Source organism: Coturnix japonica, chromosome 8, assembly GCF_001577835.2.
Source record: "Coturnix japonica isolate 7356 chromosome 8, Coturnix japonica 2.1, whole genome shotgun sequence".
In the NCBI taxonomy this organism is placed as follows: Eukaryota; Metazoa; Chordata; class Aves; order Galliformes; family Phasianidae; genus Coturnix; species Coturnix japonica.
The window spans coordinates 13,181,617-13,200,291 of record NC_029523.1 but is presented as its reverse complement, the minus strand read 5'-3'; the positions used below and the strand labels follow the sequence as shown (position 1 = coordinate 13,200,291).

Sequence of the window (18,675 nt, the reverse complement as noted above, 5' to 3'; positions counted from 1 at the left end):
TTTCCAGAAACCAGTCAACTTAAAGCAAAAGCAACCAGTTTTCAGAATACACCACTCCTCCAAGCATATTCCTTGTTGCGTCACTTTGACCTGCACAGTCTTTCTCTCTACATCAAAGTCACACATGAACTACCTGCAGAACCACAGGGAGAGGCAGGGTCCAGCCAGGACAGCACACTTCTGCCTCTCTACGCTCCAAAGCTTTTAATGTTCCCTTTAAATCTCACTCTGAACAGCCTTTGCTGCATGTAACAAATTCAATCTGCACACTTACCACTCACACGTCAAGTGCTGATTCCCAATGCCTGAAAGCATTCAAAACACAGCATTCCTCTCTAAACTGCATGTAGTAGTTTGCACATACTGAAAAGTACCCCTGCTGTACGCTCCCACCTCTGCAAACATTTCCAAACTGTAACACTAAGGTACAGCCCCATCCATTCAAAGCATCATGCCTGCTCCCACAGCATGTAGCCTGAGTAGCTCAAAGTAAGATGGGGAGAGCCCAGGTAACAGAAGTCCTTGTAGCCAAGTTTAAGGAAATATGTGATATGAGGACACAATCCCTCCAAACTACCAAGAACGCCACCTTTCCCATCATTTTTCACAACTGCAAACAGCTTCAGTGCAGTGCAGGGACTGTATAGCCTTTGTTATTTGTACACAGTAAAAACCTTAAGCTGCCACATTTCAATGGTTTTGAGTGACAGAATAGGATTAAAACAAAACCATAAAGAAAACAGTGAGGGCTATTAAAAATCAGCACTGTTAGCACCAAACAAAGCCCTCCTTCTGGAAGGCTTAGGACCAGATGCGTAGCAAGCTGACCTCTACAGCTGTTCATTTTAGTAATTAAAATGAATTTGCACCTGTGATGCAAAACTAACTCAGGAACCAGAAGAGTCCCAGTTAAGCACATTTGTTGCTCTACGCACAAAGAAACACTGTCAGAACACAGCTACTTTTTAAAGCTATTATAGTTTGAGAAAGGATGAACAACTTCTGCCCTTCACTTCTCAACACCTGGTGCACCATTTCAGATGAGTTCAGTGCTCACACAGAACCTAACAGTGGCAAAAGCGTAATGACTGGCCAGCCAGACTGCAGGGTGGAAGGAACATTTCACAGCAGCATCAGGATGATTATTATTGTTTTTTAACCTCCCTTTGTATGGTATCAAGCATCACACAGTTGTCAGGAATTCAGCTCAAGTCTTTACCTTCAGCTGCTTTGTCATTACATAAAATTCAGAGTAGCAAAGCACAGAGACATTAACAGAAATGAAGGAGAAGCTGTGCCAAGCGCGTGGCTGATCTTTTCCAAGCAAGCCTGAAGATCTTTAGCAACAACTGCACAAATACTCAAACTGTTTTTCACCCAAAGTTTGCATTCTGGCTCGTCTTCCCTGTTGCAAAGTGCAGCTAACTGCATATATTAAAGCCTGACTAAAGATTAAGATTAAAAATCGTCATGAAGGTGAGTCTTGTGACAAGATCTAAGCTTGAAGCTCAGTCTGCCATGCCACAGATTGCATTCCTGTTCTCCATTTGTAGAACAGTGTGCGCATGTCAAATTGCAGTGATACCCATGAGGTCGTAAAGTGTTTTTGGAAAAGTTTATTTGGGAATTACATAGTATTTTCAGTTCTCCAAAATACATTTTACTAGATCCCTACAAAAGAAATCTGAATAAGTACAATAATATGAAATTAAGTTTGTTGCAACAGTCATTAAATATTTACTTCCACTAATATATACATACAAAATGCCACACAATTAGCTTGATTACCCTTGGAATGTGTGCTGCATTCCAGCAGTTATGCTCAAATATTCATATCCTCCAGTTCCACAACATGAAGACTCACTATTAACACTTTGTACATCCTTTATTATAGGCAAAAATCTCTTTTTTGTTAATAGAAATCAAAGTAACCTTCAGCAACTTCACAGCTGCGGTAGCTTGTCTACTGGAGTATCGAACTTGAAATCTGCCGGGAAGAGATCAGGAGCTCGAGGATAGATGAGCCTGTATGATTGTCTGATCGTAACATCAGCCACACCGGCAATATCACCAATTTCTAAGACAAAAAGCAGACAAATGAATAATGTTTTTTTAATGTTTGCCATTTTTACTGAATAAATCAGCATATCCTGATGCAGGTCTCCGCTGCGTGCCATTGGAACAGCAGCTTCCAAGTCTACAGAAAACATGAGTTCCCTTTTAAGCAGTAAGATGTTAAAGAAAGTTTTACCTTTTTGTGTCCTTTTCTCTGCAGAAGCTTGTGATGCCATATAAATAGCTGCAGCTGCTACGGAAATAGGGCTTCTCCCAGGAACCAAATCTAATTCCACAGCCTTACGGGCAATGTGTGTTGCTGCCATTTGTACTTGTTTTGGAAGACCCAGATTTGAACAGAATCTTGACATGAAGTCTCCAGTTGTAATCAGATCAACACTGGTTTCGAGAGCTTTCAGAATAAGTTTAAAACACCGACCTATTTCCTTCTTTGAAATCCTGGACACCGCACATATTTCTAAACAAAGAGGAAAAAATGAACTTCACATTTGACAGTATTTTCTGCCCCAAAATATCTGAATTTGATTAAATGTAGGTGAATGTCACAAAGCAGGTTAGCGTGATGAAAGCTTTGTACACTACAAGTTTTGCACATTAATGAAACTTCCAAATCATTTAAGTCAGTTCAAACTTCTCACGAGAAGCTAAAAAATGCAGATTACATAATAAGGGAGATCTGATACTCTCTGTCAAAGTTGTCCCCTCATCAGGGAAAAGACGCACATACTGCAGAGCTGCTGGCTCAGACGCAGTTAGGAGAGTCCCCATTTTCATCAGATCAAGGAGCATCTTAAATCTCACCAACACTCAGAGTGAATCTCAAATGCCAATTTTTAAGTGTATTATCACCAAGAATCCCATGCCCGGAGACCTACTTACATTATGAATGAAGCAAATTTTTTCCTACACTCCACCTCTTCTCCCCAGCCCACACAAGGTGGGCTTCAGCTGCAAATGACCAATTTGGCAAAGTCCAGACATGTGAAAACGAACATCCTGTAGTAACAATAACTAAACATTTTACAGCAAAATTGAATCCGTACCACCGAAAGCTTACCTTTAAATGTTCTTGGAACACCTTCTTGCCTACAGGCTATGTAGAGACAAGCAGAAGCTATAGCATCATTACTCCTTCCCTTCAGGCTCTTCTGCTCATACACTTGCTTGAATAAATTATTTGTTCGATCCTTCAAAGCAAGATGACCAAATTTAATTAACTCTAGGCCATTTAATTAGCAGCAATATCAAAAATTCATATGCCATTATATTATGCTAACTCCATCAATGCCAGAACAATTTAAGACAGAGACACGAACTTACAACTATATTTCTGGGGAGGTTGATTCTGTCTGCCATGTTTGTAATTTCTTTGAAGGCGTTCATCATTGCACGATCAGAGCTGCTCATCGTTCTACGATTTTGGTACTTTGAATTCCCAAATTCATCAAAACTTGCTGCACCTGTGCCCTGGAAAAAAAACAAGAGACTTCAGGCTTCCAAGAGCTTTACAAACACACCTTCAGCAACACTTCCCTTTTAGAAACTTTTCCAGAACAACATTCCTTGCCTGAGATACACACATTGAAAGGCTCCTTCCTGGTCATCACTCGTATCCCTGCTGCTTGTGATGTTCCCCGCAGCATTCACATGTATCACAGCTTCCTGCACTAGCGCTATGCACAAATACTTTGAGGAATGGTATTTCCTCAAAATCTTGCAGCTGCCAGAGAAATGACCACAAAGGCCCAGCATTTTTGGCAGCAGGTTCCCAGGCCCTGTGTTCAAACCTCACACTGGGTGTCCCTTCTTTTCCAGGAAACACTGCTCTGTTCTGAGGCCATCAAGCGTGTTCCCCTTCACCACAGGGATTTTATTTCCCTGGTCCATTATACACAGCACCTGAAAGATTTATTCCACTGTTCTGTAATTTTCTCCTACAGCTCCTCGTTTTTCACTTTCTTGCCCGTTACTTTTTCCTTTGAATGTCTCCTTACATACATCAAACTACCACAACACAGCCACACACAAGTCAGAGGATTTCACACTGCCAGTACCTTCCAAAAGCAACCCCAATATACAATAGCTCACAACTATAAAAGGGTTGGAAAACACTCTTCCATTTCAACTGCTTAAGTTAAAACACAGCAGTTCTTCTGCATTTGCTATTTAAATGCATCATCTACTTTCCTTCCAGATCATTCAATTGAGGGACAATGCTTTGTTGGCTTCAGTTCCTCACAACCATGTTAGGAAATACCTTTCCCCACATGGAAAAAAAAAAAAAAAAAGAAAAAGAAAAAAAAGCCCTATAGTTTCAACTGAGATCTAATTGGCTTCAAGAACTTTGTGTCTTTTGGCTGCTGCCTTCCTGAGTTACCTACTGTAATCTTTAGCGCTTCAGCAAGAAACATGTTGAAATCAGAAGTTTCACCTTTTTAGCTTTCAAAAACAGGAAAAAGCATAATGTATTCCTTTATATTCCTGCCCTGAAAACTGATTCAAAGATAGCGACAGTCAAAATACACACTGCAGTAAACAGCGGTGACATCTGGAGGGACTTAATGGAGGGTAGGTGTTGGCTTCCAACAGTTTGCACCCTGGTATATCCTCCTCCTTAAGAGCAGAGGGGAGAAGCATCACCGACACTGCTGACTTGAGGCTACCCGCAGCACCAAGGAATGTGCCCTTACCATGCAGGAAGCCCAGTACAACCTGCTTATTATGTGGTGTGGAGGTAACCGTGGATCCTTTCTTCTTTTACATTCATCTCACCTCTACTTATCAATACAGCACTTTCAGATACAGCCCACACAGTCTAACAACACCCAGCTTCCTTTCAGAGCCATCTGATCAAAGGATAAAAATTCTATACCAAAAGAATACATTAGTTTCCTGTTCAAAAACCTACATTCTCTTGTAGTTGCAATCACTACAAAAAGGAATAAATTAACAATAAAGCATAACAAAAGACAACTTTTCCCACAAGATCTGTAGCAGAACTGTAAGCTTTCCTTAAGATTCCAAGAAAATACTCCAGTGTATAAGTAACTGGCTCATCTCTTTCTCTTGAATTTTGCATGAAATAACCATGACAGTTTGACAATTGAATCACAACTAACGCCATCTCTCCAGCTGATCTCTGCACTGCCATCAAGTGAGTCGCAGCACAGTACTTGCAGAGATACAGTTCTGTGTCAACACCCTTAAAATCCTCCTGAAGAATGCAATCCCCTTACACCACAGCTAACTCCGCCACTCAACTTCCTCTTCACAAATTAATCTTTTCACCAACATAGGCTTTTGCTACCTTAGACAGATGGATCTTCTAAGTACTAAAACCAATTAGGAATTAATCTCTTTGCATGGGCAAAACAACTTCTCGTTGGCTATTAGCAGGTACAGAAGATATTTCTCTGCAGAACTGAGTCCCAAAGCAGTACCTCCCAGTTTCAAAGAGGAAGCTACAAGAAGCCATTTTGCAAAGCAGAACTGACCTGATCCTTTCTTTCACAATTTGAAGTTCTGTTTTAACTGGCACGTGGTTCAAACTCCATTTTCACCTACATCCATCTCTGTATTTTCATTTCCATGAAAATAATTTATCTCCTCTTTTGGATTTTCCACAACATATGTTTTATTTTTGTTGTTGGAGCTGGCATTTTAGCTTGTTTGTTTAAACAATCCTACTAGCAGCAGCTCTACCTCAAGCAAAAAGGAGCTTCCTATCCAACAGGAAAGGGATCTCAGGCACACAGATCTGCAGCCTCCTCCAGGCCATTCTGGCAATTGTTATTAACCAAGAAAATAGAATCTTATCCTGCTTCACTGTCTGGAACTCACAAAGGCTGTTCTTTTTTCTTTCACATACTATTCATCTTCCTCGTGGCTATACCAATCTCACCATCCTTGAAACATCACTTACTTTGAGGTTAATTCTCATGCCCAACTACTGTTGGCACTGACTTCAGAACTCTGCTCAAGAAACCGGCTAATCTCCTGGTTCAGCTATTTTTGCTGCAAAACTCACATCCTTTGCCCATTGATAGAAAATTTCTTCAGAGCCTTCTGATAAGCTGTTCTATTTCTTCCAAATAACTGAGGAAAAAGGCAGCTCCCAGCACTCACAACACCCAGAGCCCCTGCTCAGAGGCAACACAAACACAGGAACTCTTGTCCAGAACACATCCTGGTTTGTCACAAACAACTTCCTGTAGAAAATAACGTCTGTTCTTTGGTTCATTCCCTTGAAAGTGAAATACCTACAGTAGGACAGATTGTCCTCTGAAATTCTCCTGGTGATTCTAATAATTGGACATTTTTGCTCACAGTTCTCATCAGTTGTGCCTCACTAACAATCCTGCAGCTCGCATTCTCTGAATAGCAGCTGCTACAGCTACTTTAGCTCTGTCTATTCAGGGATATTCTGGTTAATAGCAAAGCTACTACATTCAGCATATCCTCAACCCTGAAAATTTTTGTTTTTCTTTGAAAAATAAGTATTTCATAGATGTTTCTTTAGGTCTTCAATTCTCTCCCTGGGACAACTACCCCTCTTACACTAAATAAGGCACTGAACTTCAGATGAGAAGAAGGTTAACAGGTCACCTTGCAGTTCAGCTGGATACAAATTCTCTCCCTTGCTGAAATACTTTTTTTCTTTTCCAACATGCAGGTTCTAGAAGAGCTGAAAATGCCATCCTACTAAAGAATCATACTGAGTTCTCAGAAACAAACCCTATATTTGCACAGTTCCAAAATGAAACAACAGCATGAATCAGGAGTAAGCTATCTACTTCTCCATTTATAAAGGTGCATTCCTGACCTTTATCATAGCTTACCAAATCTGTAACAGAAATCCAAGTCCTGAGAATTACAATCCTTCTGGACCTATTACAGTACCATTAGAACTCCAATGACTTCTGAAGCACTGCTTCACAGAGCTACTTAGCAACACCCATTTGTGACACATCTGCACATGAAGCAGTGCAGATATGTGTTTGAAGGGAAACCCAGTATAACATACCCTAAAATCTGGCTGGCAAACAACACTGCTCAGAGAAATCCAAAACACAAACATCCAGATGGACAATTTTTATCTTATTTTTTTAAACCAACATAGCTTCAAGATTAACTGCTCCTATCAGTGCTTACTAATGGTCTTCCTCTCTCTGAGACATTGCTAGCTGAGAAGTACAGCAGCACATTCTCCTATGCATACCCAATATGTGTTTAGGTATGCCCATTTCTTTATCTTTTATGGAGAACCGTTTTCTGTTAGGATTCATGGAAATGAGTGCTAGAATCATTCATCAAAAACACGAATGGCTTTCTTAAGTATCCACGTGACTGCTATCAGTTGACAAATGTGTGTTAACTACAGTGTGGTTTTTTTTTCCCTCTAGGAATGCAGGAGATTCACTAAGTTACTGAAAGATAACCCAAACTTCAATCTGTTTTTACAAATAAACTGTATTTCTCTGATAATGATTAAATATTACACATTGCTAGTTTTAATGGCTGAAGACCATCTCCCTGTTTAGCATGAAAATGAAACTGATACTTTCTTAAAAATGAAGTGGAAATGCTGCACTGAAAACGAGCCACTGATTTCATTAAGTTATTGCGAAAGATATCAGATGACAATTGTCAAAATCACACGCCATGAAACATTCAGGAAATCCACAAATATGAATTTGAATCCTGCAGTAGAAAATAAAACAAAGCACAATGAAAGCTTATCTGGGTCACTATTTCATTAAAGGGAAAGCATCTGTGTTATTAATCCTGCTTTTTCTTTCTCACAAACATGTGACATAGCTGTATCACAAAACTTCAAGCCAAACATACACTGAATACTTTCTTCTGGAATACTTACACCATAGAAGGATTCTATACTTAGTGTTTCCACATAATATTCACTGAGAGAGCAGGCACAACACGCATGCAGCTCTCCACGTCTCCAATATTAATCTGATCTAGACATTATTACAAAAAAGCTGGTTCATGTTGCAAATCAAGGAGTGGCAACTAACCCAGCAACACTGCAAACTTTCGTCTTGTCACAAAGTTCAGTCCTTTCCTGCTGTCAGCCAGAAACAGACACATTTTACAGATTACTGAAATGCAAGAGTTCAAGTTTTGACTAAATCTCTTTGTAAATGCATTCTCTGAATAGTTTCCCTATGGACACACAAATACGTAGCAGACACAAAAACGTTCAAGCTTAGTAACATTTAATATTTCATATTTTACCTTTCCAATCATTGTACTCAGGTCACCGTCACTCAACAAAGGATTCTGGGTATCCCCAACTCGAGATGGGTCTTTTGTTGCTTTATCATTGCTGAAAGTTCTCCACTCCGACCCTACATCTATGACACGATCACCTGTGGTTACAGAAAGCAACAGTTTGTATCAACATAACATTTGGAAACAGCTTCTGAAACATGGTTACACAGCCCAGGTCTCAGTTATAAAATGCAGGCTGTTACCAAGTGCCAGCAGGATGTAACTGCAGGTCAACACACCAAAATTATTAGGTTTTTCAATCTAAGTAGAAAGCAATAACAGGAGCTGCGGAGAAAGTTTAAATAAACATACCCAGAAAACAGAATTGTGGCCATCCTTAAAGAATATCACAGGTTATTCAATACACAAAGGAGCTCACAGTTGTCCAGTGAACATTGTCAGTGACAAACAAACAAGTAAGTTACCTTTGACACTTGACAGAAGTACTCCTGAATTAGCTATCAAGCATTATCTCATCAAGCAGTAGCACATCACTTTTGTGAATGAGCTCCAGGCTCAGAAACGAACCTTCTAAACCACCATGACAACATTCTGCAGCTCTGTTTTGTTCCTGACCCTTAAGAAAAAGGCTTTTCTTGGGAGTCCTCTCAAATTCACCTAAATGTTTCCAGCAGCATCTATTCAAACTGAGAAATATCTCTAACCCACATAAATACAGGCAAAAAAAATCTGGAGTAATCACAATGATTCAAATAATGATTGAAAAAAGAGTTCTGCTTGTAGTGCAGCTCATTCTATTCACAGGGCTGGTAAAAGCAGCACCTCAAAGGTGTTGTCTCCAGAGCAATACCACAGAGTTTTTAGGAACATGTAGAGAAAAGCATCAAGAAAAAAAAGCATTACAGTTCTGTGCAGAATATCAGAACCAGTTCAATCGTCACTTCTGCTTTGCTAAACCTGAGGGAAAATTCATTATCTTTATCAAAGTTTAAGTGTTGTGAAGGCAACATTCACCAAAATAAATAGTACTGACAGCAAGAAAGATTGCTGGCACAGAAGTCCAAGTATGAAACAAGAGAGGCAAGTTTAACCTAGTAAAAATGTAAGCAGACAGACAAAAGTACTCCCTAGCAAACAATGATAACATGCAATTTGAATCTCGAAAAAAAAATACAGGAGCAACACACAGAGTGTCACTGCAAAATTACTTGTGGAAAAGAATCTGAATGGGGAACTTCACTCTTAACACACGATGATGCAAGGAATGTGCCTGAAACTGAAAGGTGTAAATGAATCCAAGAAATCAGGCCAACCTAAAAAGAATACATTTAAGACAGAAGTAATCTCACTAGTATTCATCCGACATGCTCATAGCTATGCTCCCCGTTCATTTAATGCTCTAATGAAAACTGAGGTAGCAGAGGTGGAAGTAACAAAAGTTAGAAGACTAAGAACACCACAAAGTAAAAGAGAGCACAGATCTATTCTTCCTGCTAGAGGCTCATGTCTTGTGAGCCTTCATTAGCAGACAGCATGCTCCTCTGGCTCCTGGACTCTCTGTAAATATTTGATTCAGTAATGCACCTTCTATGGTCTAGCAGTGACTTTACTTTAAGACAACCCCCCAGTACTGTTTACAGCATCTAAAAAAAGCAAAATGTACTTAAAATTCTGGCATGGTATAAATAGAACACTGAACACAGGGCAATGATGTAATATTTTTTCCACACAAGTAGGAATGACCTCAATGACTCACTCACGGATCTGCCTCTTGTGAGTTATGAACCATTCCTGCTCTAACAAAAAAGTGTTATATCACTGCCTGCTTTGGCAAACATTACAAACAGAGAATTGAGTCTGCTATTTCAGAGTGAGAAAGGATTAAGTAGAACAAATCTTTGAATATAAAGCATTTGTGGAATTAAGATGCAGTGTGTAAACACCTTCGTGTTGCCAAGAAATCTGCTATTGCAAGAAAACAGCTTTCCTGGATATTCTTTACTTACAGACATTCAAGGAATCACATTCCACCTTGCAAAAGCCTTGCATAGAAGCCTGACACAAGCTAGAAATAACAACAAAACTGGAACAAATAGGCCAAATGTTTCCATAGATGGAAAATATTCAACTACAAGCAGCTAATTATCCTGTCCCACACACAAAAGAAAGCATGACACTAAGTACTCTTTTAACCTTTAAAAACATAAAAACCACTTTGGAACTGTTGCCTTGGTATGTATGTAATAAAGCCCCACATGTAAGTGACAGAAACAAAACCTTAAACACCAAGGTCAGTTTTACAAGAGCAGTGCAACACAACAGCACTCAGAGAATCAGCTTTGAAGACTGGTTGCTAATTTCAAGCTCTGAAACGCATTTCCTGGCTCATACCCTACTGATGTGCTCTCCTAAATCACCAGGAAAATGCACCTGAGTGGCAAACAGCAGAGTAACAAAAGCTCCCAAAAAGTACTATCTAAAACCTTCAGAACAGAAGACCTCAGACCAGTTACTTTTCTAACCTAATTTATCTAAGCAAGTGCTCCAGAAATGTAGGAGTAAACTCAGCTCAGTATAAAAAATTAAAATGCAATTTTCAACAGTTTTTAGTAATTAGCTTAGCACGTCTATTAAACACTAATACTGCATGTTTATTTCACCCCAAAAATAGAAAGCAGTTTATCAAAGGAACACACTCCTACTTGACAAGTTCTGCATTCACAATTACATATTTTCGGAGAAATAATAGCAGCTACTTTAGCAGCACATCCTCTTGAAATACTCATGATACATGAGCCCCTTATTCTCTATTTGCATTTTTATTATCTCTTATATTAAAAATACATATATGTTTATATATATATACACACACACACATATATATACACACACACAGCTGTGAACTGAGGAGGTTTAATCAAAACAAATAGCATGGAATTCAAGCCTCAAATAACATTATCTTTCATATTCAGTCCTGAAGCATTTTCAAGATGATGTGGCTTAAATCATTGTAAGAGGAGCCGTAATGGTAGATGTACACCGAATCAAGCTCTGCATATGAACAACTAATATTATAATCTCAAAATAAACAGCAAAATAATGTTTATTCACAATTTAAAATACCGAACACCCACAGTTTCTAACAATGTTTGGCTCATTCTGACCATTAGTTAATGAATCTGCTGCCATCTAGTGAGCACATACATGGAAACACTTCTTAGAACACCACATTTAAAAACCTAAATAAAATTCTACTTAATTTCAGCCAGCTCCTTATTACAGAAAGTAGTGAGGAGCTAAGACAAATTACAGTGAAAAATCCAGGCAGAAGACTACAAGCCAAGGAGAATTGTGAAGACATAACTGCACAGAACCAGGCTGAGCTGAGCCTTCCTTCAAAACTAAACACTCTCCATTCACTCATATTGAGAATACACCTGCCCATACAACACTTTTGTCACGTTCTGCTGCACTTGCTCCAACAAGGCTGAGCATTCCTTGTACTGAGGAGCCTGGAGTTGGACACAGTACTCCAGGTGTGTACACTCCTCCACAATCAGTTTATTTGCTTACTGTCAATGATTTGGGGCCAATGTGGCCCACTTCTATGAGTAACAGTGTGAAGAGACCCACAGACACATGCCCTGGGAAAGAAGGAAAGAAAAGGGGGAAAAGTAGGAAGATAGGGCTAAAAACTGAACAGCAGCAAAGAACTAAGGGAGAAAACCAATTAAATAAGAATGATATCAGAATGAGAGGTAATATAATACAATATCGCTAGAATGGAAGCTAATAAATCAAATAAAATTAGAGTGTCCAAAAACTGAAGGCCTTACTCTAATGCTGAGGTGAGACAGCTAGGAAGCACACACCACAGAGACGAGCAGTAAAAGAAGGGGACAGTCTTGTGACTTGTGAGCAGTTTTATCTTTCCCTCTAAATGGAAAATGGAAACGGAACAGTGAAAGTCTTCTGGGAGATGTAGTTCTCCTCTTCTGAGAACCAGGTACCTGAGAATATCAACAATCCATGGAACTGGAGCATTAACTCTTTAACTCCCAGTGCACTACGTGATGTTATGATGTGGAACACTGATAACAAAAATCATAAAACCGTGACACTTATTGTATTGCCCAACACAGTTATACTCAACTTCATTTCTGTTTTCAGCAAGCAAAATTACTTTCCTTGAGCTCCACCATATAACATCTCAATAAACCTAGTATATTTAAGTCAACAAAGAATACCTGTTGAGAATAAACAAATTAAACCCAAAATAACTTTACAGTCACAACTTCCTCTACACAGCATCCACAGAGCCTTAGATTAGGCACACGATCTTTTGAATAGTTTCAGATATCAACACCGTACCATCAGCCAACATCCCCCAAATATTCAATACCTCAGAGTGTAGATTCACATACCATTTAGATTAATTGAAGTATGCTTCATATTGGCTCTGAACCATCTTTGGTTCCCAGTCTAGAACCTACATACTCTAAAACCTTCCACATCCTTTAGGAAATATCATGCTAAGAATAGTGATGCAAAGCCTTGCCAAAACTGCCACAGCTTCTGCTCCTGGTGTCTCAGCAAAGACTAAATGGTGACAGTCATGTCATGGCTGCATGACTCAGTACTCACACCAACACTCAGACTAATGGATGGACAACATGACGTTTACCACAGCTTTATGAGATTTGGGAATCAGGCATCCTCAGCAATGCACATCCAAAAGACAAATACAGGCATTTGTTGAACTTTATGCTGTTTCCAGCAGATACGGAACTGAAATGGGTCAGACTTAAGACAGAGACTGTTTGGAATGCTGACTGAAAAAGGCTAATGAATGACTCTTACAACAAATTACCTGTGTAAACTCAGCACCCAGGAACACTCACACCTTCAACCACTCACAGTTTCTGCGAGCATAAGCATATCTTATAATTAGCCTTTCCATGGATGCAAAGAATCTTACTTGCAAGCACAAGAAATATTAGCCAATTAAATAATGCAGCAACTTTGTAACAGCCACATCTCCGACCACAAACTATGGAATGCCTTCCCAAAAACTCTGAGCAGGTTTACAGGAGATGGAACAACCATCTGCATGTCGTTCATAACCTTATCCTGGTCTCCTGTTGTCTCAGTCTTTTTCTGTTGCCTTTCCCCTCCTTTTCAGCTACAAAACTTCTAAATGCAATGTCAGCCATAATACTAATGACATTGATTTCATCACACAGTCCCAGAAAAGATAACTGTTAAACTTTGGAATCAATGTATCAGCTACTTTAACCACCAACATACACAAGGGAAAAAGGGGAAGGGGGGGGGAGGAAAAAAAAAAAAATAAAAAAATAAAAATAAAAAAAATAAAAATAAAAATAAAAATAAAAATAAAAATAAAAATAAAAATAAAAATAAAAAAATCAACAGCTTTTCCTCCAAATATGTTCAAAATCTGCTCAGTTTTAGTACTCTGCCACAGATCATGTGGAAATACACTCAGCTTTGTCACAAATTCTTGGATCTCATTTCAATCATATTGAACAAAATACTGGCCAAATCACACCACTACAAACTTCACAGCAGCAGAACACACCCACACTCAGCATTTACCATTCTGCCACTCTGGGACACAAGCGATGCTCTGCAGACACCAAAACCACTGTATTTTTAAATGGCACTGTGACAGTAATTTGGCTACAGAGTTCACAGCCGTGCAGTTTCTTCTACTATTCTAATGGATCCCCTTGAGTGGTAAAAATCTCATCAAATTTCATCCCACCCCAAAACAAATGATGAGCGGGACTCGCACAGCTGCACCTGTGTAAGCTTAGAGAAATCAGAATGCAAATCTGCGACTTCACTGTGTAGAAAGAAGTGAAATCACCACTGTCTTAAACGGAACATAACTCAATTACTGAAGCATGGCAAAACCAAATGAGAACAATCAGCACAACAGTAAGCATTAGAATATTCTAGCGATAAATCCACGCGACAACCTGCTTAAAGAATAAAAAGCAAAGCACATTTTACCCTAGCAGTAACATTGGCTCTAAAGAAGACTAAGTTCAGTGTAAACACATCTTGAAATTACACTGTGAAAGTCTGAACTAATGTCCAAGGGATTCTGTTCAGAAAGGCTGAGCACTCCAACTAATGAAATCTGCAAAGCTACTGATTCAGAAGAGACCAGAAAGTAAAGCTCTAACAGAAGAGCAGCTTGTGACTATATAAGATTCATGAAAGTGAATCTGATAACTCCCAAGTTCCTAAAGATGAAACACGCAAGCAAAGCTTTCTCCCCCTCCTCTGAGCTGTTAAAAGTCTGGGACTGATCAAGGCTGACCTTCCTAAACTTCAGTTCAACTCCCAGAGCAGTTATGCAAAGAGTTGACACTGACCAAGTTATTTCAAACAGCAGCCGAGGAGCTTGATACTGTACAATAAGAGGAAACATTGCTGTAGCTGTTCACATTTTCAGCCAGCAGATTTGTCACAATTCATTTATCTTTATCAGAAAGTACACACCTTAAATCAGACCTTCTTTGACAAAGCAAGTAACAGTGGGTGCTTTTCAGCCCTTTGTAAGGTTTCATCCTTTTAAACAAATCTGCTACCAGTTTTCTACCAAATTTTGTTTCCAACTGATACCAAAATTTCCAAAATATTTTAGAAAATAACTTTAATAAAGTATGTGGAAGTTTGCTTCCTGCATCAAAAAATGTGCAGTCACCTGGATAAGCCAGCACTGCACCTTTTGCAACCCACTCCACCTTCAGCTTTATGCTAACAGCTGGACAAAATCCAGGTAAAGCCAATGTAAAATCATTACTGCCCATGAGAGAGGGCAATGCTATCCGAAACATTTACTGCTATTTAATTAATCATCTGAACATTCACATTCAAAATAGAGTATTTCCTTTTAGTCACAACACAGCTGAACAAAATGAATAGAAATAAATGAGGTTTCAAGAACGAAAAAGCTTTCTCTCAAAAAGATGCATGAAAAAGAACACACCTCTGGAGAAGAGATCAGCAACATTCAGGAGAAATTTGGTATTTATTTTGGGTAGTATTAAAAGACTTGGGAGAAGTAATTAACAAAAGCAATATTGGAAGGATACAGAGAATCATCCTTCAGGGCAGAAAATAACCTCCAGCCAGTGGGAAACAAGAGTTGTTCTGGCTTTATTTATCATGAAGCTATTTGCCTAAGGGCTTTTATTGCATTTTTTTTTTCTTTACTAACTGACATAACAGTCGTGGTTAAAGGCAGAATACTGGATTAGGCGACATACCATTCTAATTCAATATTACAAAGTATTTCAAGATTTCAAACTCTAAAACATGTTTCTTTATTTTTTCCATAATACACGAAGTTACCAGAAGAAAGGCCACTACAAATAGTAAGCGTTTAGCAAAGAGATCATTATACCATAACACACTTAGGTATCAAGACAAAAAACTAAAGACTCAAACCACATTCCCATTTTGTGGGGGGAAAAAAAGCACAAAAACCCAAACAGATCAACATGCGTAATTTAAGTTACACAGTAATTCACAGCGATATGAAATCCACTTACCTACTACTAGCCCACACTCTGAACAAATCATATCACCAGCTCTGTAATCCTCCACTAAAATGGAATCTGGATGGTTTGGGCAAGTCACTCTTGGAAGAGCATCCAAACTACAAAGAAAGAAAAAAGAATTGTTATTATCTTTATTAAGGAGAGCACATATCTCAAAGTATCAGTTCACTGCTGAAAAGAACGATTTACAGTGATTTGAAGGACTGATTATTAACCAAAAACACCTGAATATCTTAAAATCTAAAACTTTTGCAGCTTATCTCAGAAACATAAAAAGCTCCAATAAGAACATCCAAAACTTAAATACAGACAAGCTAAGTGTAGCCCACCTCGCAGTCTTATCAAACCAATATAATTCATCAGGTCCTCAATTCAGGGAGGGCACACGTTTGTTTGAGAATATATAATTCTGTCACCTTTTCAAGGGTTAGAAAAAAAACATTCCATCCTTAAGTCAGGCTAAAACTAGATCACGTAAATTAAACAATTCATTAGTATAGATCATAATGGAGAAACTACCAACTCAGGAGAGGGATCGGGTAACAAGTGCTTCTGAGAACCAGGAACCTCTTGTACATCACACATCTCCAGCAGCTACAAAAAACCTCCAGTAAAGCCTTGTCATTATTTAACATGTGCATATACCCAACAGCACTAAAGCAGAGCAACGATCAATTGCTTCTCACAGAACACTGTAACAGTAAATAAACTATCTAAACCAGCAGCGACTGTCCAGTAACTCCACTAAAACAATTTTGTTTCAAGGCTGAAGTTACTGACACTTAATGTTTGAGGTTTCATATTCAACAGAGCCATTCAATGGAGCTGAAAAAGCAGCAGGTATGGCAGCCGATCACAGTAAAATAAAACAATGCTAGTACTTCTCAACCTAAATGTGGCAGCACCACAAGCACCTGCTAATCCTTCAAACAGGAAACCAGTCTATTAAAGAGCTGAATTCATCCCAGTCCCCTCCTTTCCCACCAGCCCAGCACTGCAGCTTAATCTACACAGAGCCTCCTCAATCTTCATGTTTTAGATATACCACAAGCGTCAACTGGAAATAAACATCCTATTCTAAACCGATGGCTGCTCAGAAGCACCTGTACGATAAGAATCACCAACAGCCTCCACGACCCCTGCACACAACGCGTCCACGCGCGACCTTCGGATGCGAATCCCGCTGGGTATCAGCCGCTCTCGCTCCCGGCCCTTCCTCCCTCGCCGCCCCGGCGGCTTCACGTGGCAGACACAAGTGTTGACAAAGCGAGGAGGGCGCCCAGCTGACATTTGGCGTTACGCAAAACGCCAGCGACACGCGGAGAGAAAAGAAAGAAGGGGGGGAGGTGGTAAATCAAACGAAGAAGCTCCAAAGCAAGCACTCTGTCGCAGACTTCTCCTTCACAAATGACCACACGACAACCGTTTGTTCTACCCAAGTTTTAATTAAGCGATGTAGGCGCCCGCTCAGCGCTGTGGTAACTGAGCGCCGCGGAGGCGTCGCGGGCCCTGAGCTCACGGCTCTGCCTCACAGCAGCCGGCAGACCGACCGACCGACCGACCGCCACACGGCGCCGCCCGCACGGAGAAGCCCCCGCTGCCTTCCCCCACACAACCAGGCGGCTTAATAACCCCACAAGCCGGGACAGAACAGCGAGCCGAGGCAGGGGCAGCGCCGAGCCGGGGCCGGTTCCTCCCCGGGCGGCAGCGAAGGCCGATGCGGCCATTTTCTCTGCCGGTCCGCAGACGCGGAGAGATGGCGGAAGCCGCGCCGTGCGCTGCGCTGTGGAACTGCTCCTCACGGGCCCCTGCGGACCAGCCGAGCTCCCCTTACCGGCTCGTGGACGCCATGTCGCTCGCTCCTGAGGCAGCGGCTGTGCGCGGTCGGGCGGCAGCTCGGAGCGCCGCCTTATGTAGTGGCCGCGAGGGGCGGAGCCGCCGGCAGCTCGCGACGGGTCGCGCGGAGGGACAGGAGGAGCCTGAGAGCGCGGCACGAGCCGGGGACGGACGGGAGGCAGCAGCGCCTGCAACAGCTGCGCCACATCAGCACTGCAAGTCAAAGCACGCTGCAGTTCTCACATTAGCAATGCCATCAATGCCATTCCAGCCATTCAATGGGATATTCAACTGCATTTGTAAACACAGCAGTACGTTAATAAGTCATCAGAGCTTGTTTGTCAAGTGGTCCTTTGTTTATTTCCCCACTAAAATATCAGATAACAGTCAAATGCAATTGTACGTGTATTACTTGTAATGACCTCTTCAAAATAGCAAATAACCATTTTTGTGGGGCGATCTGGAGAATGACAGTGCAAGGCAGCTGAAAAGACCCAGCTACTGGGCTACTGACAAAGCAGCCTAACAGATCACTTCACAGTCTGATACAGTTCTTTTTGTCCTTGTCCAGAGCCACAAACTGACGGGATTCAGCTGGATTGCAGCTCTCTAACCACAGAATAAGTAAAACAGTTGCAGATCTAGCAATAGAATTTGTTCAGGCTTTCCAGCATAAGGTCTATGGGATGAATAACAAACAAACATGAAAAAACACAATGCATTTAAAAGGTTACCTACCTGGACTGTGTTTGCTAGTGGGAAACCTATCCAGAAATTAAAAGATTGCACAGAGAGGAGGCAGCAATGAAGGAATTCCCCACATTTATCTCATTTGAACCTGTCCTTTATCCACTGAGCTTGGAATAGTCAAATTTGAACTCCATAGTATCACAGAATTAAAGCACAGTATGAGGCC

At 40.4% G+C, this 18,675-nt stretch overlaps 1 protein-coding gene across 1 annotated transcript; it reads right to left on the bottom strand.

Annotated features, from left to right (window-relative positions):
* Window positions 1-1,600: 1,600 nt before the first annotated feature.
* Window positions 1,601-17,886, bottom strand: GTF2B (general transcription factor IIB). Its single transcript, XM_015870085.1, has 7 exons — window positions 17,758-17,886; window positions 15,915-16,021; window positions 8,329-8,462; window positions 3,397-3,543; window positions 3,134-3,263; window positions 2,252-2,533; window positions 1,601-2,077 (listed from the first exon to the last, which is right to left on the bottom strand). The coding sequence occupies exons 1-7, from the start codon at window positions 17,772-17,774 to the stop codon at window positions 1,944-1,946; spliced, it is 951 nt and encodes a 316-aa protein (XP_015725571.1). The 5' UTR covers window positions 17,775-17,886; the 3' UTR covers window positions 1,601-1,943.
* Between the last annotated feature and the right edge of the window lie 789 nt (window positions 17,887-18,675).

Coding starts and splice junctions, on each gene's coding strand:
- GTF2B (XM_015870085.1), bottom strand. Junction 3,264..3,396: donor ACCTCCCCAGAAATATAGTT/GTAAGTTCGTGT, acceptor CTTGCTTTGAAG/GATCGAACAAATAATTTATT. Junction 2,534..3,133: donor TGTTCCAAGAACATTTAAAG/GTAAGCTTTCGG, acceptor CTCTTTGTTTAG/AAATATGTGCGGTGTCCAGG.